At 42.6% G+C, this 16,500-nt stretch overlaps 1 protein-coding gene and 1 pseudogene across 1 annotated transcript; both read left to right on the forward strand.

Annotated features, from left to right (window-relative positions):
- The first annotated feature begins 1 nt into the window (after window position 1).
- On the forward strand, window positions 2-13,032 carry LOC131797554 (uncharacterized). The gene is made up of 3 exons (XM_059115184.2): window positions 2-142; window positions 240-496; window positions 4,082-13,032. Exons 2-3 carry the CDS (start codon window positions 269-271, stop codon window positions 12,200-12,202), a joined length of 8,349 nt encoding a protein of 2,782 aa, XP_058971167.2. The 5' UTR covers window positions 2-142; window positions 240-268; the 3' UTR covers window positions 12,203-13,032.
- Window positions 13,033-14,076: 1,044 nt separating this feature from the next.
- LOC131797574 (leucine-rich repeat-containing protein 74B-like) lies at window positions 14,077-16,067 on the forward strand (annotated as a pseudogene).
- Window positions 16,068-16,500: the final 433 nt, after the last annotated feature.

Raw genomic sequence — 16,500 nt, forward strand, 5'->3', positions numbered from 1 at the left:
AAGCCCCAGTACTGGGCGTGTTGACGAGAGGCTTATAAAGAATGCAAATGATTTGCTGACCACAAAACAACGCCAGATCCTACCGATTAAAGTACAGTTGCTGAGACAGGGAACGCTCAGTAGCGACTCAAGGGTGTTGAACGTAAGTTTGCATACTCCCTAAGGGCTGGTTTACCTCAGGAAAAAGAGCGTTACCCAAAAGAATTGCTGATAAAAGATTATCTTTGAAATTGTAACAGGATTTCAAGCGTCCTTCTGTGCTATAATTATGTCCGAGATGCAGCAGACGCGTTTGGACTTTTCGTCCGCTGGTAGTTCACCTTCTGTTCGCCGTACGGTTACCTACAAGGCATCCGACCTGGCTATGTCCTCCAAAGCAGGTGACGTTACGATCCAACACATCTCTGAGGCAAAGGGTTATCTCAATGAATTTGAGCAAATGTACCGCAAACACCGCGTTGAAATTGACAGCCTCAAGCGGGATCATGCGAGCGAGGTGAGTTTGCTCTTACATATTTATGTACGGACTAGATCCAGTTGGGTTTATTTGGAGAATATTAAATTGCTTCCAAACTCTTGTAGTGGGCGATTGTCGTTACGTGCAGATAATTCTCGGCGTAAATTTTACTTTCGAAATGTCTGGTTGGTAGGGCGCACGGTTAACAGATTTAATCTTCCTGAAAGTAAGCCTGTTGGTAGTTGAATACACAGATGCAGATATTGGCTCCAACTACAATATGAATGCAAATTGACTTCCCTTGTCACACCCATCTTACGGCTTAAATCTGGCTGCACAAACGGTCAAGCGTTTGCTCCTCAAATCTAACTACGGTAATCAACTTCCTTTAGAAATATTACCCTCACAGTTGTCGATTTTGGTATTTGATATTATTGTTCGCTTTGCCCATAAGGTCGTTAAATCAATGCCTTCGTTTGACGGAAGCGTCTTTGTGTACGTGTTGCGGTTGAAACTTGTAAAATAAATCACAGCGCCTCTTTAAGTTATTAAAACCACCTTTTAATTCTTGGAGGTGTTAATTTTTCTGCAATTTCGTTACCATCTTGGTTACTCGGCAACAAAGTTGACGGTTCGACTTAATTTCAAATTGTAAGTCTAGTACATGATTTCAGGTATAAGGTATCGTTTAGGAATTTCGAAAGCGGGCATCTTAGCTGGTTGCCTTCCGGAGAGAAATCGTTACAAATATTCCACAAAGCGTATTGGAAATCTGTACTTTCTTTTTGTACATCTGGGATATTTTGCATGATCAGGCAATATGGCTCTCCACTTAATACGCTCTTATCCATGATAGTGCCACGTCACTTAAGAGCTCCTGAGAAACCTTTAAAGACTCATTGTAATAATTGATCTCCAAGAAAATTTTCGAAACAAAAAAGTTAATGCGCTTGTCTGGGAAAGATTATGTCTTCACCCAAATGTTTTTGCATAAGTCACCTTTACTCTTCGTTTCTGGCAATTGTCCATCGACTGACTAGAGGTTGTGATGAGTTTCTATTGACACTGAAGGATTATGCTGTTTTTAGTACGCTTTTAATTTATATTTCTTGCAAAACCTGTCTCTGTACTATTTTTGTACTGGAAGAACGCTCAGGGCGTCGCCGCGTCGTGCAATATGTGTATTAAAACAAATCAAAGGGGCGAAAGAGCAGTTATGATCGCTATAAAAAAACGAAATACTGACGCGGAATGATCTAAAGATTTATTGTAAATGGTTTAGGAGTGTTTTAGAATAAAGACTCGACTTTTAGGGGAGAGCGCGCCGTTAGGTGCGAATCTTCTTCGTTTCCTAGACTTGCCAGAAGGTCAGACGTTGTTCACGGGATGGAAATATGATATAAGCTCATTCAATCACAGAGGGTTGCCGAATAAACTTTCGAAAATCAATAGCGGCACATTTTTGACAATCCATGGACACAAACAGAAGCAAAGTACAGGCAACGTAAAGTGCCGTAAAACTGTCAAACTTTGAACTTTTGAACGGATCGAACAGAACCAGAATGATGGAGTTACCACAGATGTTGTTGATGCTAAATATTAACATAACTGTCCATCAGTTCCGCTCCATTTAATAAATTACGTAATAAATTACTTAAACTAACAGAAACCAAATCTCACCGGGAGTTTTGTTACGATAAAATTTCCATAATATCAAAGCGTTAGGGGTATTCGGAACTTGATTGTTTCTTTTTCTCTTAAGCAAAATTTAACTGCTCTTTCTTGTCCCCCTGCAAAATTAACTCTTGTCACGCAAGCATGATTGTCTATTTATATCACCAAAGCGTAACATTCTTTCGCAACGGTCTTCAATACCATATCACCTTATTCTTGGACGTGTAAATACAAACTTAAACTTGAAGACGACTATGTATTCTCGTTTTAACGAGAGCCCGGTAAGATAGAAACCGTAAAGAGGCCATCACAAATCGATATATGGCAAAAATTCTTCAGACTGGAGGAGACTGTCGATAATTTGCATCTTAAAGTGACGATGCATCATTATGTCACGTAGCCACCGTTTTCGTCTACACATCTTTTTTTTTGTAATTTTTAGGAAATATTAACACCTCAACGCAATACATTAAACAAGTATTAACTCTTTTGCCACTTTATCACTTTTCCTTACTTGTCACGTAATTTTACTTTTTTTTTTATAAAAAAAAGCGGAAGGTCACGGGCGGCTTTTTTTTACGATTTGCCAGTTGTCATCAATTTCTGAATCCATCTGGACTTTCAGCTAACTTCGCCCCGATTGACATAGGAACTGACCTGTTCAAAGCCCTTTTTTTGAAATGTCGATTGACAATTAAAAGCTAAAAACTTCAAGATACTATACTTCGAAGGAAATTAATAAGTGCGTGAAAATGGACTCCATTACTGAGTTATCAATTAACCTTTTACACCCTAACATCAGTATGCATATTCTCCATACTGTTCTCTATACATTTCCTAATGTGCTGGCAAGGAGAATTTGTTTAACAATCTAGAGGTTCTTCACTTGATAATCATTTCCTTCATTCTTATGACCTTAATGTTTGATTCAGGGCTGATATTGTAGGGAGAAACTAGGTGCTTGTCACTCTCGAGGATTAAAAGGTTAAATGTTTCCTTAGCCAGCTGTTTTTTTAGCTGAAAAATTTCAAAAGTACAGCTCTGTGTATGGTTGGATGAAGTAACCTGCACTTACATGAAGAAGGCAGTGCGCTTTTTGTATACACAGACCTACAATGTACCCTGAAGTCGCACTTCCAATGATTTTTCTTCGACCGAGAGTCGTCTCCTTGCCAGCCGTCGTTTCGGTCTTGTCACGTGACACCTTCAATCTACCACCAACAACGGCTGCGAAGGAGACGAGACGGAAAAAGACGAAATAAGGAGCGGAAACTCTATTTTTTATGTTAAGATTATTTTTGCTTTTAAAGAATGTTCAAATCTTGTCGCCATTTAATCGAACTTTCAAAATGTGTGGATTTTGAATCCCTCTTCTTCCTCCCCCCCCCCCCTCCAAAAAAAAAGTAACAGCTCCTTTGCCTAACAACTCTATTGGTTCAGATCTAATGTTGGGGCTAAAAGGAGAGGGTGTCTTTGTAACTGCAACCGAATTATCGTCGCCTAGCTGTTGTGTTATTGACATTGACTTTTTCCCCAACCACACTTGTCGCCGAGTAGATTCGAGAATCCAGCCAGATTGAAGGGAATAGAAAACTTTCTAGCATCATTTCAGGCGTATCGTTTGTGTCTCTTTGGCAATGTGAAGCTCTCCATACTTCTCGAGAAAATTAAACGGTCGAAATACCTTTCCAGTAGCCTTTGATGCTCCGTTACAAAAGTGATTTCGTTCGCTTCGAGAAAATTGCCTCGAGAGTAAAATGAGGTTATCATTTGCAATTAAAAAAAAAAAAAGCAACAATAACACGAGAAGACAGATGGCAGTTACTCACAAATGATCGCAGTAATCTCCGAAGTTCAGAATTAAATTATAGCGGCGTATCATAGGCGATAAAGCTGTATAATTTTTAGTTTTGAGTTAACTTTTTTTCCTTTCTTTTGTTTGTGTTGAAGGTTCAAACGCTTAGGTTGGAAATCGAAAACCTAAAGCGCCAGAAAAGGCAGATAGAAGAACAGTTTGCAGAGAGCAAGAGCGATAGGAACAGGCTCAATGAAGAACTCGTAGCTATCAGGAAAAGACTGATGATGAGGGAGACTGAGCTGGAGGCACTCAAACGCGAGCTGTCGTCCAAGAACAACATTATTGCTTCCCTCAAGGCTGACAAGGTTGCTCTGCAGAGGGAACTGGAGACGATGAAGTCAGAGATAGTCGTTAGCCAGTCCGTCACCACCGTTCAAGAATCGGCTCCAATGGAAGAAGACTTCTTTAGCACGCAGATAACAGAGTACGAGGCCACTCTGAAGAGCTCCGTAGATGAGAAGGAAGGTCTGCAGGAGGAGATCTTGAACCTGCAGACAAAGCTTGCCAGGCTGCAAAGTGATTACGATAGAGCAATTCGCGACCTGGATGCCACCAAGAAGGAGTGTGACCTCAGGGTTAAAAAGTTCGAAGTTCAACTGCAAAATTCTCAGAAACAGCGTGAGGATCTAAAAAGGCAGCTGGAAAAGTTACGTGACGATCTAAAGAAGAGCAGAGAGGCCTTGTCAAGTGCACAGACGGAGGCGGTGAACAACAAGAGGGTTGCCGACAGACTTCGAGATGAGGCAGAGGGCAAAAACAGGCAAATCCGCAACCTAGAACAGAAGAACGGCTCTCTTGAAGACCATATTGAGCAACTCAAGCAAGATCTATCTCAGAGCGAGATGCGTGCCGAGGTAGAAGCAAAACACGCAAAGGACCTCGAGAACGAACTTCGTTCATCGGAAAGGCGGTATGCTGAGGCGGAGGCCATGATTGAAAGCCTGCGAAGCTCCAATGAAGATCTCCAGCGCGAGCTTGCTATTAGTAACAGCAGGGTGTTGACGCTAGAGAGTCAAAATGGTAAGATGACAAGCCGCGTGAGGGAACTGGAGAACGAACTGGTCCGTTGCCGTGCTCGTATTCATGACCTGGAGAACGAATTTGAAAGCATCAACACCAAGTGTGTTCAGCTTCAGTCATCATACGATTCTTCCGCGAGTGAGGTTGACGGACTACGATCCAGGGTAGGGGGGCACCAGAGCAAGGTGAATGAGTTGGAGTCCCGCCACTCAATAACTTCCAAAGAGAGAGACGACCTCAAGCTACGTATAGCTCCTTTGGAGAAGATGATCTCTGAATTGAGATTGTCTTTGGAAAGGAATGAAAATGCACGAGACGAACTAGAGCGAGAGATTGATGCGTTAAAAGTTAAAAACTCTAACTTAGAAGCACAGCTTACCTCAACCAACAAATCCAAGACTCAGCTAAGGGCAGATTTGGATGCAGAGAAGGACAAGAACAATCAGCTTAGAAAAGAGATCACTTCTGTGCAAACCCAATTGGGAGAAGCGCAACGTAACCTCAAGAAGCTCAAAAGCGACAACGAAAGGAAACAAAAGGTCATTGATGACTTAAGGGACACAATCCGGGAACATGAAGGAACCATTCACGAGAAAGAAAAAGACGTCCAGTACCTTAATGAACAAAACAAAATGCTTGAAGATGAGAAGAATGAAATCCACGACGAGCTCATGGATAATAACAAGAAACTAGCTGAGCTGGAAGAGGATCTTAAGCAAACCCAGGACGTCAAAGATAACGTTGAAAGAGATCTCATTGAGGCACAGCAGGCTAACGGCGAGTTGGAAAACGCCCTAGAAAACACCGAAAAAGAAAAGAGAGACTTCGAGGAGCAGGCACTCCAACTTCGGCAGAACCTGACACGCGTAGAGGCAGAACTTCGTGATGCCCTCAGTAAGAAAGCTGTTCTCGAAGAAGATGCTAAACAACACGATGCTGCTGTTTCCAAACTTAGTGACGAGATAGATCGTCTTAAAGGGCTCCTTGCCGAAGCACAACGTCAAATTGATACTTACCGCCAAGAGATTGACATCAAAGATGCTACCATCTCGACCTTGAAATCTCAGATCAGTGATCTGGACAAAGAAAATGACGATTTAAGAGCGGAGCTTTCTAAAGTGAAAACGCAGCTTGCAGCAGTGGAAGAGGAGAAGAGGAAACTTCAGATCACACATAACACAAAGGACGAAGAAATCAATCGACTGACCGGAGAAATCGACATTACGGTCAAACGCAATGAAGAGTTACAGAGCGAATGCATTGTGGTGGCCGACAAAGTGCAAAGTGTTGAGTCCAGTTACCAAGACTTTATGTCTTTGGCTAGCGATAAAGATGGTTTGCTTGAAGCAGAACAAGAAAAGAACGCGCAGTTAGAAAAGGAAATCAAGTCCTTGAAGTTGAAGATAAAAAGTCTAGAGGACAAGGATCGATCGAGAGAAGTTGATCAACTGAAGGCGGACCGCGATGCTGCTAATGAAGAAATTGCTAGGCTGCACGATCGTATTCAGCAACTAGAAGGTGAGAAAGATGACCTATCCCGCGAAATCCTCGTAGTCCAAAGTGACCTTTCCCAGAAGGAGAATGATCTCGAGGCAGCCGAGAAGGACAAAGAGAAAGCCGAAGATGATGTGCACGTAGCTCAAGGAAAGATTGACAACCTAGAAAGTCAACTGACAGCTCTACGCAAGCAGAATGGTCAACTGAAAGACAATTTGAAGGACGCCAACAACAAGATCATCAAAGGCAAAGAAGAAAATAATGACCTTCAAACCAAAGTCAGCCAACTTGAGAAGATCAGTGAAGGTTTGAAAAACGTAATTGCCAAGAAGGACAAAGACATCATCAATCTTCAAGACAAAATTAAGAAGTTGCAAAGTGAGTTAGCCGATGCTAAGAGAGAGGTGATTGCCGCCAATGCAACTGCCGAGAGCCTTAAATCTGACAAAAAGCATCTAGAACGAAAACTGGCTGATGAAAATAAGCGTTACCAGGTACTAGAAAAGGAAGTTAAAGATCTCAAGGCACAAAGAAATGCTATGGAGACTGAACTCAGCAGTAAGACGCACAAGCTGGTTCTCATTGAATCTCAGTTGAACAGCATTAGAAAGGAACGAGATAAACTGAAGGAGGAAGTGAAATTCCTTAACGACTCTGTGAAGAACTACAAGGAGGAAAATCTGTCCATGCAAACTAATATCCGACGCCTAGAAAAGGAGTTAGAGTCCAAGATCAAAGAGATTCAAGACAAATCTGCTGTTATCGAGCGGTTGAAAGCAGAAAAAGCTAAAGTTGACGAAGAGCTGCTTAACTTGAAGAAAGAACTGATGACAACTCGAAATCTCCTTGACGCTGCCAATAACAAGATCAAATCTCTGGAAAACACCCTGAAGCAAACCAACCTTAGCTTGAACAAGCTAGAGGTAACTATTCAAAACTTAAATAGAGAGCGAGAGGAAAGAGATCGGGTCGGTTCCACCCACGACAGCCAATATATTGAAATTGAGACCCTCTACAAGGCTTCTCAGGACCGTGAAAACAGGTATAAGCAAGAAATTCAAGCTCTTAAAGCACGTTTGGACAAGATGGAGCCAGACTATCGCAAAATCCAACAAGAAAACGTGGACCTTCGGGCTAAAATTAGCGCCTTAAATAAGAAAGTCCGTAACTTAGAAGGTGCGCGCGACCGCATTGACAAAGAGAAGCAGGCCATCCGATCAGATCTGGAAGCTGCCAACAACCAAATGGCGGTTCTTGAGGTAACCTGTGACAATGAAGCCAAAGAGAAAGACTCCTTCAAGAAGCAGCTAGATGACGCTCTCGAAAAGCTGGCAAAGGCGAGAAAGCAGAATCTCGAACTCGAACAGACCATCGTTGAAAAGAAATTACAGCTTGAGGAGCATGAAAAATTATTGATGGAGAAGGATAACGAGATCAAGAACTTAAAAGCCAGCAAAGAATTCTTGCAAGGTCAACTTGATGCCGCAAAGTCGCGTCTAGACAACGCTCAACAAGAAATTGATGACCTGAAAGCTGAGAATGCCCTTAAACAGAGCGAATTCCTCGAAATGCACAACAAGATAAGTGAGTTGGAGGCTAAAATTTTGAAACTGACCGGGGAGAGAGACAGAGCTCTCGATGATGCTAATATCAATGCCCAAAAAGTTGCTAATCTGGAGGAGCAAATAAGAGAGTTGGTCAGCGAGAAGACAAAGCTCTTGGAAAGGATAGAAGGTTTAAAGAAAGAGAATAACACCCAAAGGGAGGAGCGAATGGAGGTCGACAAGCAGCTCACTGAACTGCACGGCAAGATCAACTTTTTTACAAGAGAGGTCGAGAACAAAGACAAAAACATTGCTGACTTAAAGAATAAAGAAGAGATCCAAGAAAAGGAGATTGACAATCTTAGGAAGAATCTGCGCCACCTGGAAAGTGATTATGAATCAGCCCTTCAGAAAATAAGTGAACTGGAGAAAGCATGTCATTCTGTTAATCAGAGAACGCTAATGATCGAGAGCAAGAGTGATAGCCACCGTGACAAGGCTAAGCGCCTCGATGAGGAAAATAGTGCCTTGAAGCGAAGAATCGCGGAGTTGGACATCACTAATAAAGTCAACGAAGAGAAAGGCCATGAACTGCAAGATAAACTCCTTCGAGCCCAGGAAACGATTGCTAATCTGGAGTCCGCACCACCAATGGAGTCCTCGATAGTGGTGGAAACAGAAAGTAGCGTAGAGGCAGCAGCAGGAGACGGAATGGAGGTTGAATTTCTGAGGAGGGATTTGGAGGATTTGAAAGATAAAAATACCCAACTAGAGAAACAACTGCGGCAGGCCAAGGACTTACAAGAGAAACTACAAGCGCAAATAGATGGCAAAGACAAGACTTTGAAGGAGAACGACGAAACCATTTTGGATCTCCAAAGAAGCATTCAGGAGCTTACCATTCGCCTTAAGAAAACAGATCAGACAGATGCTCCTGGGATTGTGTCATCTTTACGCGGTCAAATAGACGACTTGGAAAGCGATAATGAAAGGCTGAGGAAGGAGCTTGATGCTGTCAAAACAAGACTGGTGGATGCCCAAAACTATCGTGCCAAAGTTGACAACCAACTTTATCAAATCAAGGGGAAGTTAAACGAGGCTGAACTTAAGCTCAATTTGGCCAATACTCAAAATGAAAATCTCCACCAGGAGCTGTTAAGGGCCCAAGAGAAGAACCACGCTATTGAGGCTGAGCGAGATCGTGATTTGCAAGCACAGGCAAACCTTCGCGGTGAATTAAACGAGACGAAAAAGCGTTTGGAGAAAGCAAAGGCCGATCAAGACAACTTAACCATTCAGATACACGACCTTACAGGGGAGGTGCAAGCTGTGAAGCAAGATCGAGAAGATAAAGAGAGAGCGGTCCGCTGGCATGTTAGCAACGAACGACAGCTAAAGGATGAAATAGCCTCTTTGAAGAGAAAACTGGACAACATGAGGGAAGCAAATGACAAACTTATCAACAGTGAGGACAACTTGAAAGCCCAGATACGAGAAAAAGAGGCAGAAATTGCTGACCTTGACCACAACATGACTCTCCTCCGGCATGAGAACGATAAGCTACGTAAAGACTTGGCCACTGCAAATGCTAATGCGGCGGACTGGAAAAAGAAGTACTCAAACGCCTCCAGTGACATTGAAAGGTTGCAAAATGAACTCAACGCGAAGATTCTTAAGATAAGAACCCAAGATAATCGCATCAAGACACTTGAAAGTGACAAACAGCGCCTTAAGACAGAGATCTCCACTCTCAAAAAGACAATTTCAGATCAAAAAGTTCAAATTGAGGCTCGCTCAACACAGCGCAGTCGTACCGAAATAATCGTACAGAGCGCCGGTCCTAGTCTTCAGTCAGCTCCAGACATGTTCCAGTTCAGAGATGACTCCGTGCCAAGTAAGAAATACAAAGACTTAGAGACATCATACAAGAAAGTTCTTAGAGAGAAAGAAGATGGAGATAAAGATGCTGCAACGTTGAAAGACAGGCTTGCCAAGCTAGAGAGTGAGCTTGCCGATATTAACAGAGCCAAGAACGCAGCCGAAGGCGATTCCATGTGGAAAGCTCAAAGAATTAGCCAACTGGAAAGCGAGCTGAACGATCTACAATCGAAGGACATGGTTGATTCTGATGAGGCCCTTGGATGGAAGAACGAGATAACTCGTTTGCAGCAGGACCTAGAGGCAGTTAAAAACAAGGACGTCCGTCTGGAGGCCAAGATTGAAACTTATGAAGGAAAGGTGAAAGAATTCAGTGATGACTTGATTAAAGCAAAAGAGAGGGTTGCCCAGTTGGAGTCTAAGGCTGAAGACGACCAAGAGAAAATTGATGAGCAGCGTAAGGCATTGATGGAGGCTTACAAGAAGGTAGCAGACCTTGAGGCAGCCAACAAATCTGGTCATAACAGCAAGAGTGAACTCAATGGTGTGATAATGACCTTGCGCGATAAGATCGAAGCTCTGGAAAATGAACTCCAGAAAGAGGCCAAGCAGCATGCACATGTGAAAGGCACTCTTAGCCAAGTGAAGATAAAAAACGATGAACTCAAGCTGGAAATTGCAAAGCTGCAGAAGAAATTGCGAGAAGTACTGCAGCAATACGATTCTCAGGTTCAGGAATGGTCAGAGAGAAAGTACACCATTGATGGACTTGAAAAAGACAATGCCGACTATATTGCCATAACAGAAAAGCTGAGGCGAGAAAATGCCAACCATAAGAATTACCTGGACAACTTGGAGACAGAGAAGCGTAACCTCCAGAGTGAGTTGAACCAAATGGCCCCCAAGATGGACGAACTCGAAAGTCGTTTGCGGATTGCTTTTGAGGAGAGGACCAGATTCCAAATCGAGCTAGACGATGCCAAGAGGGCTCTGGACGAGACTAGACGGGAGCCAGAGCCGATTCGTCAAGTATCTAGTGGTGGGTTAGAAGCAGGTGTGGACATGTTCCCTGAGTTGTCCATTGATCTCGAAACGGCCAAAAACGAACGCGATCGCCTTACCAGTGATGTTTCCTCCTGGCAGAACAAGCACAACAGCCTACAGAACAACTTTGACAACTTGAACGCCGACAAGAAGCGCCTTGAGGACAAACTTGACAGCATGCAGAAAACTATAAACCACCTTGAACACAACAATCAGACCCTGACATCAGACAAGAATAGACTGACTGTTGAACTGGAATCAGCCAAACGTAAAACGGCTGATCTGCTGTCTGAACTAGATGACGCAAAACGCGACAAGGATGCCTTGAAGGTGGAGTATGAGATAATTCAAAAGAAGATCACGAAGATTGAAGCTGAGTATGAAATCCACATTAAACACCGCCACGACTTTGATGACTCCGGCGCTTATGCCAAGCTAAGTGAAGCCTACAAACGCAGTCAGGAGAGGGAAAACGAAGTGCAAGAGGAGCTCTTGGTCTGTTACAAGACTATCGGAGATTTAAAACACCAGTTAGAAAACGCCCACGAGACCATGGAGAGGCTCACAGTTACCTACAACACTGAAACTATCAGAAGTGCGACTTTACGAGAGGAAGTTGTAAATTACCAGAGAAGACTCTCAGAGCTGGAAGAGAAATACGAGATCAACCGAGGAGCTAATGAAGACATGGAGAATGAGTTGACCGTATTACAGCAGAGAATGGAGGAGCTTAGTCGCGAGAACTCTTCCATTCAGGAGTCGAAGGCTTTGGTGGTTGTTGAAGTTACCAACCAGCGCAACAAGATTACACGCCTTGAACAGCAGCTGGAAGACTCTGAGCGTGAAAAGGAAAACCTCCGTCTCCAGTTGACAGCCATGCACAGTAAAGGCGATGCTGAGGCACATGAGATCAGCAAGCAGATTTCCCAACTGTCGGAGCGAAGTTTAACATTCCAACGTGAAAAGCAGGATCTAGAAAGGCAGCTCTCCCAGAAGCATGCGGAAACCATTTCGCTGCAGCGCGAAAATGACGCTCTGAAGTCACAAGAGTACAGCTCTTCCACTCAAAAGCAACTTGAATCTTTATTCGAGTTTGGCGGTGATGCAGACCTCGGACCATCGGCCGAGTCCACCAGATTTGAGTTCGACAATGACGATTTCGAAGGAGGAGGAACAACCGTGACAACCCGTACTGTTAAGGTTAAGAGCTCCAAGAAAGGAAGATCTTAAAGAAACGTAGAACATTTCTTTCATTTCTTTTAAGCAAAACAGCACATAGGGATATAGCTTTTGTATCGAAGTAATTTATATGGATATGTTACTTATTGCTTTCTCTGAGCAATTTAAAAAGTAAATGTCATCCTTGTTTTCATTTGATTTCTACAAGCAACTTGCATTTTGATAACTCGTCGGGCTCGATTTCTTTAATTTATGCACCTTAATCGAGGGTTAAAAACTTTCTTTAAGCCGTATTTTTCATCTAACAATGAGGTTTTATGGTCGTTGCATGCGACAGTGCAATATCTGTTCTCGCAGGTGGAGGACGTTTTTGCGTTTGAGCTCTAGGTTGCTATCATTGTTATTGAATTTACGGCTTAGAAGCCCATCGTTTATTTTCTTTTAGGAAAAAAGAACTGCATCTTTAGGTCTTTTTCGCATGTAAGGAAAACTGTGTACTAAGTCGCATTAGACCTCTAAGACAGAGCTAGTATTTGAGCTAATATTCGTTAGAGCAGTAGTTCCCTTCATATCGTCGAGAATTTAAAGGATATTGTTGCCGATGGTTAGCAAAAACACTCGGACACTCGGCAAATAGAAATAGTTGTAGAATTTTTATGTTTCTCTAAATATCTTATTTTTCTATTTTCATTGCGGTATTTTTATGTACTCGAATAAGCGCTGCCTCCGAATAAACGCAGTACCTGTTTCATGAACGCCACGGTACATAATTGAATTGAGTAAGTATTCGGGGGAAGAGCAAAGAGCCTCAAACTTTATGCTAAGCGTGTCTGGGTGTAATATGTGTTTTCAAGCAATAATAAATGCATTTTAAATCATCAGCTGTTTTTATGTCGTTCAATGTTAACGCGATATTCACGATAACCCTTTCAATGCAGATTTGATTGACATGGTATTTCTCCTTACAATATCAGCATATTATCAAACAAACAGGTGATGACAGTGCGCAAACTCATCAGCCAGATAATATGATCTCGAGTTACCACCTCGTTTCCTGTACTAATCCACAAGAAAATCTTTGGTTACTGATGGGTATTTTCAGTTTAGCCTCATTCTATATTTAACCCCAAATCAACATTCAATAATTACTGAAAATTTGTTTATAGAGTTTGGTTGCAGCTAGTTAAACACTGGTTTGCCTGTGGTTACCTCTATGGACTATATTCTTCGCCATATCTCATTTTATGTTTTCAGTTTAAACCGAGATTAAAGTTCTGCAAATAGCTGGGCGCAAACAAAGGATGCTATATGAAATGTGGTACTGAAGAATAAGAAAATTGGAGGTTGAATTGGTAAATTAAAAAACAGCGCCTTTCGATTGAGTGTCGGAAAACTAAAACCAAAGAAATCAAATCAGCTAATTAGAGGAAAGGAAAATGCAACAAGGAGCCAGTGAAATTGCAAATTAAATACAAACAACATCACGAAGCGCGGGAAACAGGGTTGACCAAGTGTCAATTGCTTTTAATTGTGCGTCTCATAGGTTGTGAGGATGGCGGGAGTTTTCTAGACCAATCACATTGCGAAATAAACCAAAAGCAGAGCAATCCCGTGATAGTGTCACTCATTTTGAAATCAGTTGCAAGTTGATCGATCACACGTTTGTGTGATCTACACTTCTATAAAGTTTCTGATATTTCAGGTGAAAATGATCGCATGCCGACTTTTAATTTAAATAGATAATCTATTCTTTTTCTTTGATCAGCTTGCCGAGGGAAGGAAATTTCTAATTCACAAATTAAGCGAACAGAGGCACGTTTTATGAGGGAAAACAAAGGAATTAAAATATATTTGATTGAGCGGCAGAATAACCGATATCTAATAATTAATGTTTCTCACCTTTAGACAAAAGGTACATCGACGGTATGGCGACGTGAGCATAGTTTTGTACAATATAGTTTATGCGGAATAACCAAATAAGTATTTTTTTCTCTCAGAACGACACAGACAGAGGTTACGCTTAGTAAACTTCCAAAGTAAGGCCGAAATCCGGCTGTTTCAAGTACTAAAAGGTTAAATTACCATCACCGATGGATGTTGATTACGGAGAGAAGAAGAAGAATAAAACCTGAAAAGTGTTAATTAAGATCCCCAAAGGCCTTCCCTTACGTAATTAAAAGACAAAGGTTTTTCCTGGATTGAGCTAATTGACGGTTAAGCATATTGGTACGGGTTGATGACGACAACTCGAAAACGAGTTAGCTGGTCGTTAGCAGGAAGAGAAAGTTGTTCCAACGCAACAAAATAAAGCCGGAATTACGCCTTGGGGTGAGTTTGTTTTCATCACTGGTAAAACGGGGAAAGGCTGTTGATGAAACAAAAAGAAAAATAACAAATAAACCTCTGATAAAATAAGTTCTGAAATGGAGATTGGGCCAGCTGGACTGCAGCGTGTCACTGTCCACTTTGAAGACACAGTTCGCCAAGCAGCTTTATCCCTGAAAGAGCCCCATGACCTCGAATCCAGTGACGAAGAATTAAAACACGGAAATGATGATTACAGCAGCGAAGATGAGTGGGATACAGATTTAGAAACACCGTCCAAAGACGAACAGAGGACTCACAGAACGGCTGATCTAACAGGGAAATCATCGTACTTACGAACGTGTCGCGCACTCGGAGTTCCACCGGTTTCTGTCGTACTTGACACGATTCATACTTCGGAGATCGCTTTGCCACATCACGGGTTAGGGCCTAAAGGTGGTAGGGCTCTCGCTAGGGCGCTCGTAAAAAGCACCACTGTTGCGAAGCTCGACTTGCAAGAAAACAGCCTGGGCGAGGAAGGAGTGGATTACTTTGCCAAGATGTTCTTCGAGAACTGCTACATAACATGGGTAAATCTCTCTGGAAACTCGATAGGTTCGAACGGTGCTCGAGCAATGGGGAGCGTCCTCAAGGAAAACCAAGCCCTACAATGGCTTGATCTGTCTTTCAACAACTTTGTTGACAAGGACGCGAGACCACTCGCTGAGGGTTTAAAAAGCAGCACAACCCTTCAATTCCTCAACTTGAGTAGAAACTCATTTTGCGAGGCAGGCGGAGAGTTATTAGGTCTAGCCTTGGAGGAAAACAATAGCATCACTGAGCTGAATCTTAGCTGGAATCATTTGCGGTTAAGGGGAGCTATCGCCATCTGCAAAGTCATGGCAAAAAATAGCGCCATCAAAATCCTCGATCTGTCCTGGAATGGATTTGCCGACGACGGAGCGGAAGCAATGGGAAACGCGCTGAAAAAGAATGACGCGCTCCTTGAACTGGATCTAAGCCACAACCGCATAAGTGAAAAAGGTGCGTTTGGATTAGCTAAGGGTTTGGAAATAAGCAGAAGACTACGAGTGCTGAAGATTGGATTTAATCCTTTCGGAAACCCTGGAGCATATGCTTTCTTAAAAGCAATCGAAGGAAACCCGAATTCAGCCATCTTGACAACATTACTTTAAAAGAGAACTTTGAAATCCTCCTGGCAGAGTTAATGAAAAACAAGCCCGCCTTACAAGTCACCTATGCTGTTTCCATCCATGACAGAAAAAGAGGCTCCGAAGCCGGTTACCATGACGACCAAGGCAATGACACCGGAGGGCGAGTGAAGCATGAATTGCTGACAGCATTAAAGACGTTCCTGTCGGAGAGAAGACTTCGTGCTCTGGACCTTTTCAACTGCTTGGATAAGGACAAGACACAGAGTGTGTCTCCAAATGAGATGTTTATCGGTCTGAAGAAACTCAGCGTGCCGCTAAGTGACTTACAGTTGAAGAGACTGATCCGCGTACTCGACAAAGACGGGGACGGAGAGATCGATTATGGAGAGTTCGCCGCAGTCAACGAAAAATAACCTATTTGATTTCTCCCCATGAACTTACGTGGGAGACACACAGACCCTTACCATGCTGGACCGAGATCGACAGGTTTAAGTTTATTCGCTCTGACGAAGAGCTTACGCTAGAAACAACAAATTTATCTTGCTTTTCCCCCTCCCCCCCTTCCCCCTTCCCCCCTCTCCCACCGAAGTAGCATCACAGTTTCGTTAGCAACTTACCCTCTTCATTCATTTGAGGTAAGCGGATGGGCTCGGATCCCATCAAAGAGGTGCAGGAACTTTCTACGAATGCTCCTTTATGCCATGGAGACCGGGATGAGCTCCGGGAGTAGTGTACAACAATTCGTGAAGAAAATACAACGCTTAAAATCCACAACAACATTACATATATTTGTATATATTTGTTACGAACCGACAAAATGGCCAGCTCTTAATTGGATTATTAATCAGTTCACATATATGATTTTCATAC

This window comes from Pocillopora verrucosa, chromosome 6, assembly GCF_036669915.1.
Source record: "Pocillopora verrucosa isolate sample1 chromosome 6, ASM3666991v2, whole genome shotgun sequence".
In the NCBI taxonomy this organism is placed as follows: domain Eukaryota; kingdom Metazoa; phylum Cnidaria; class Anthozoa; order Scleractinia; family Pocilloporidae; genus Pocillopora; species Pocillopora verrucosa.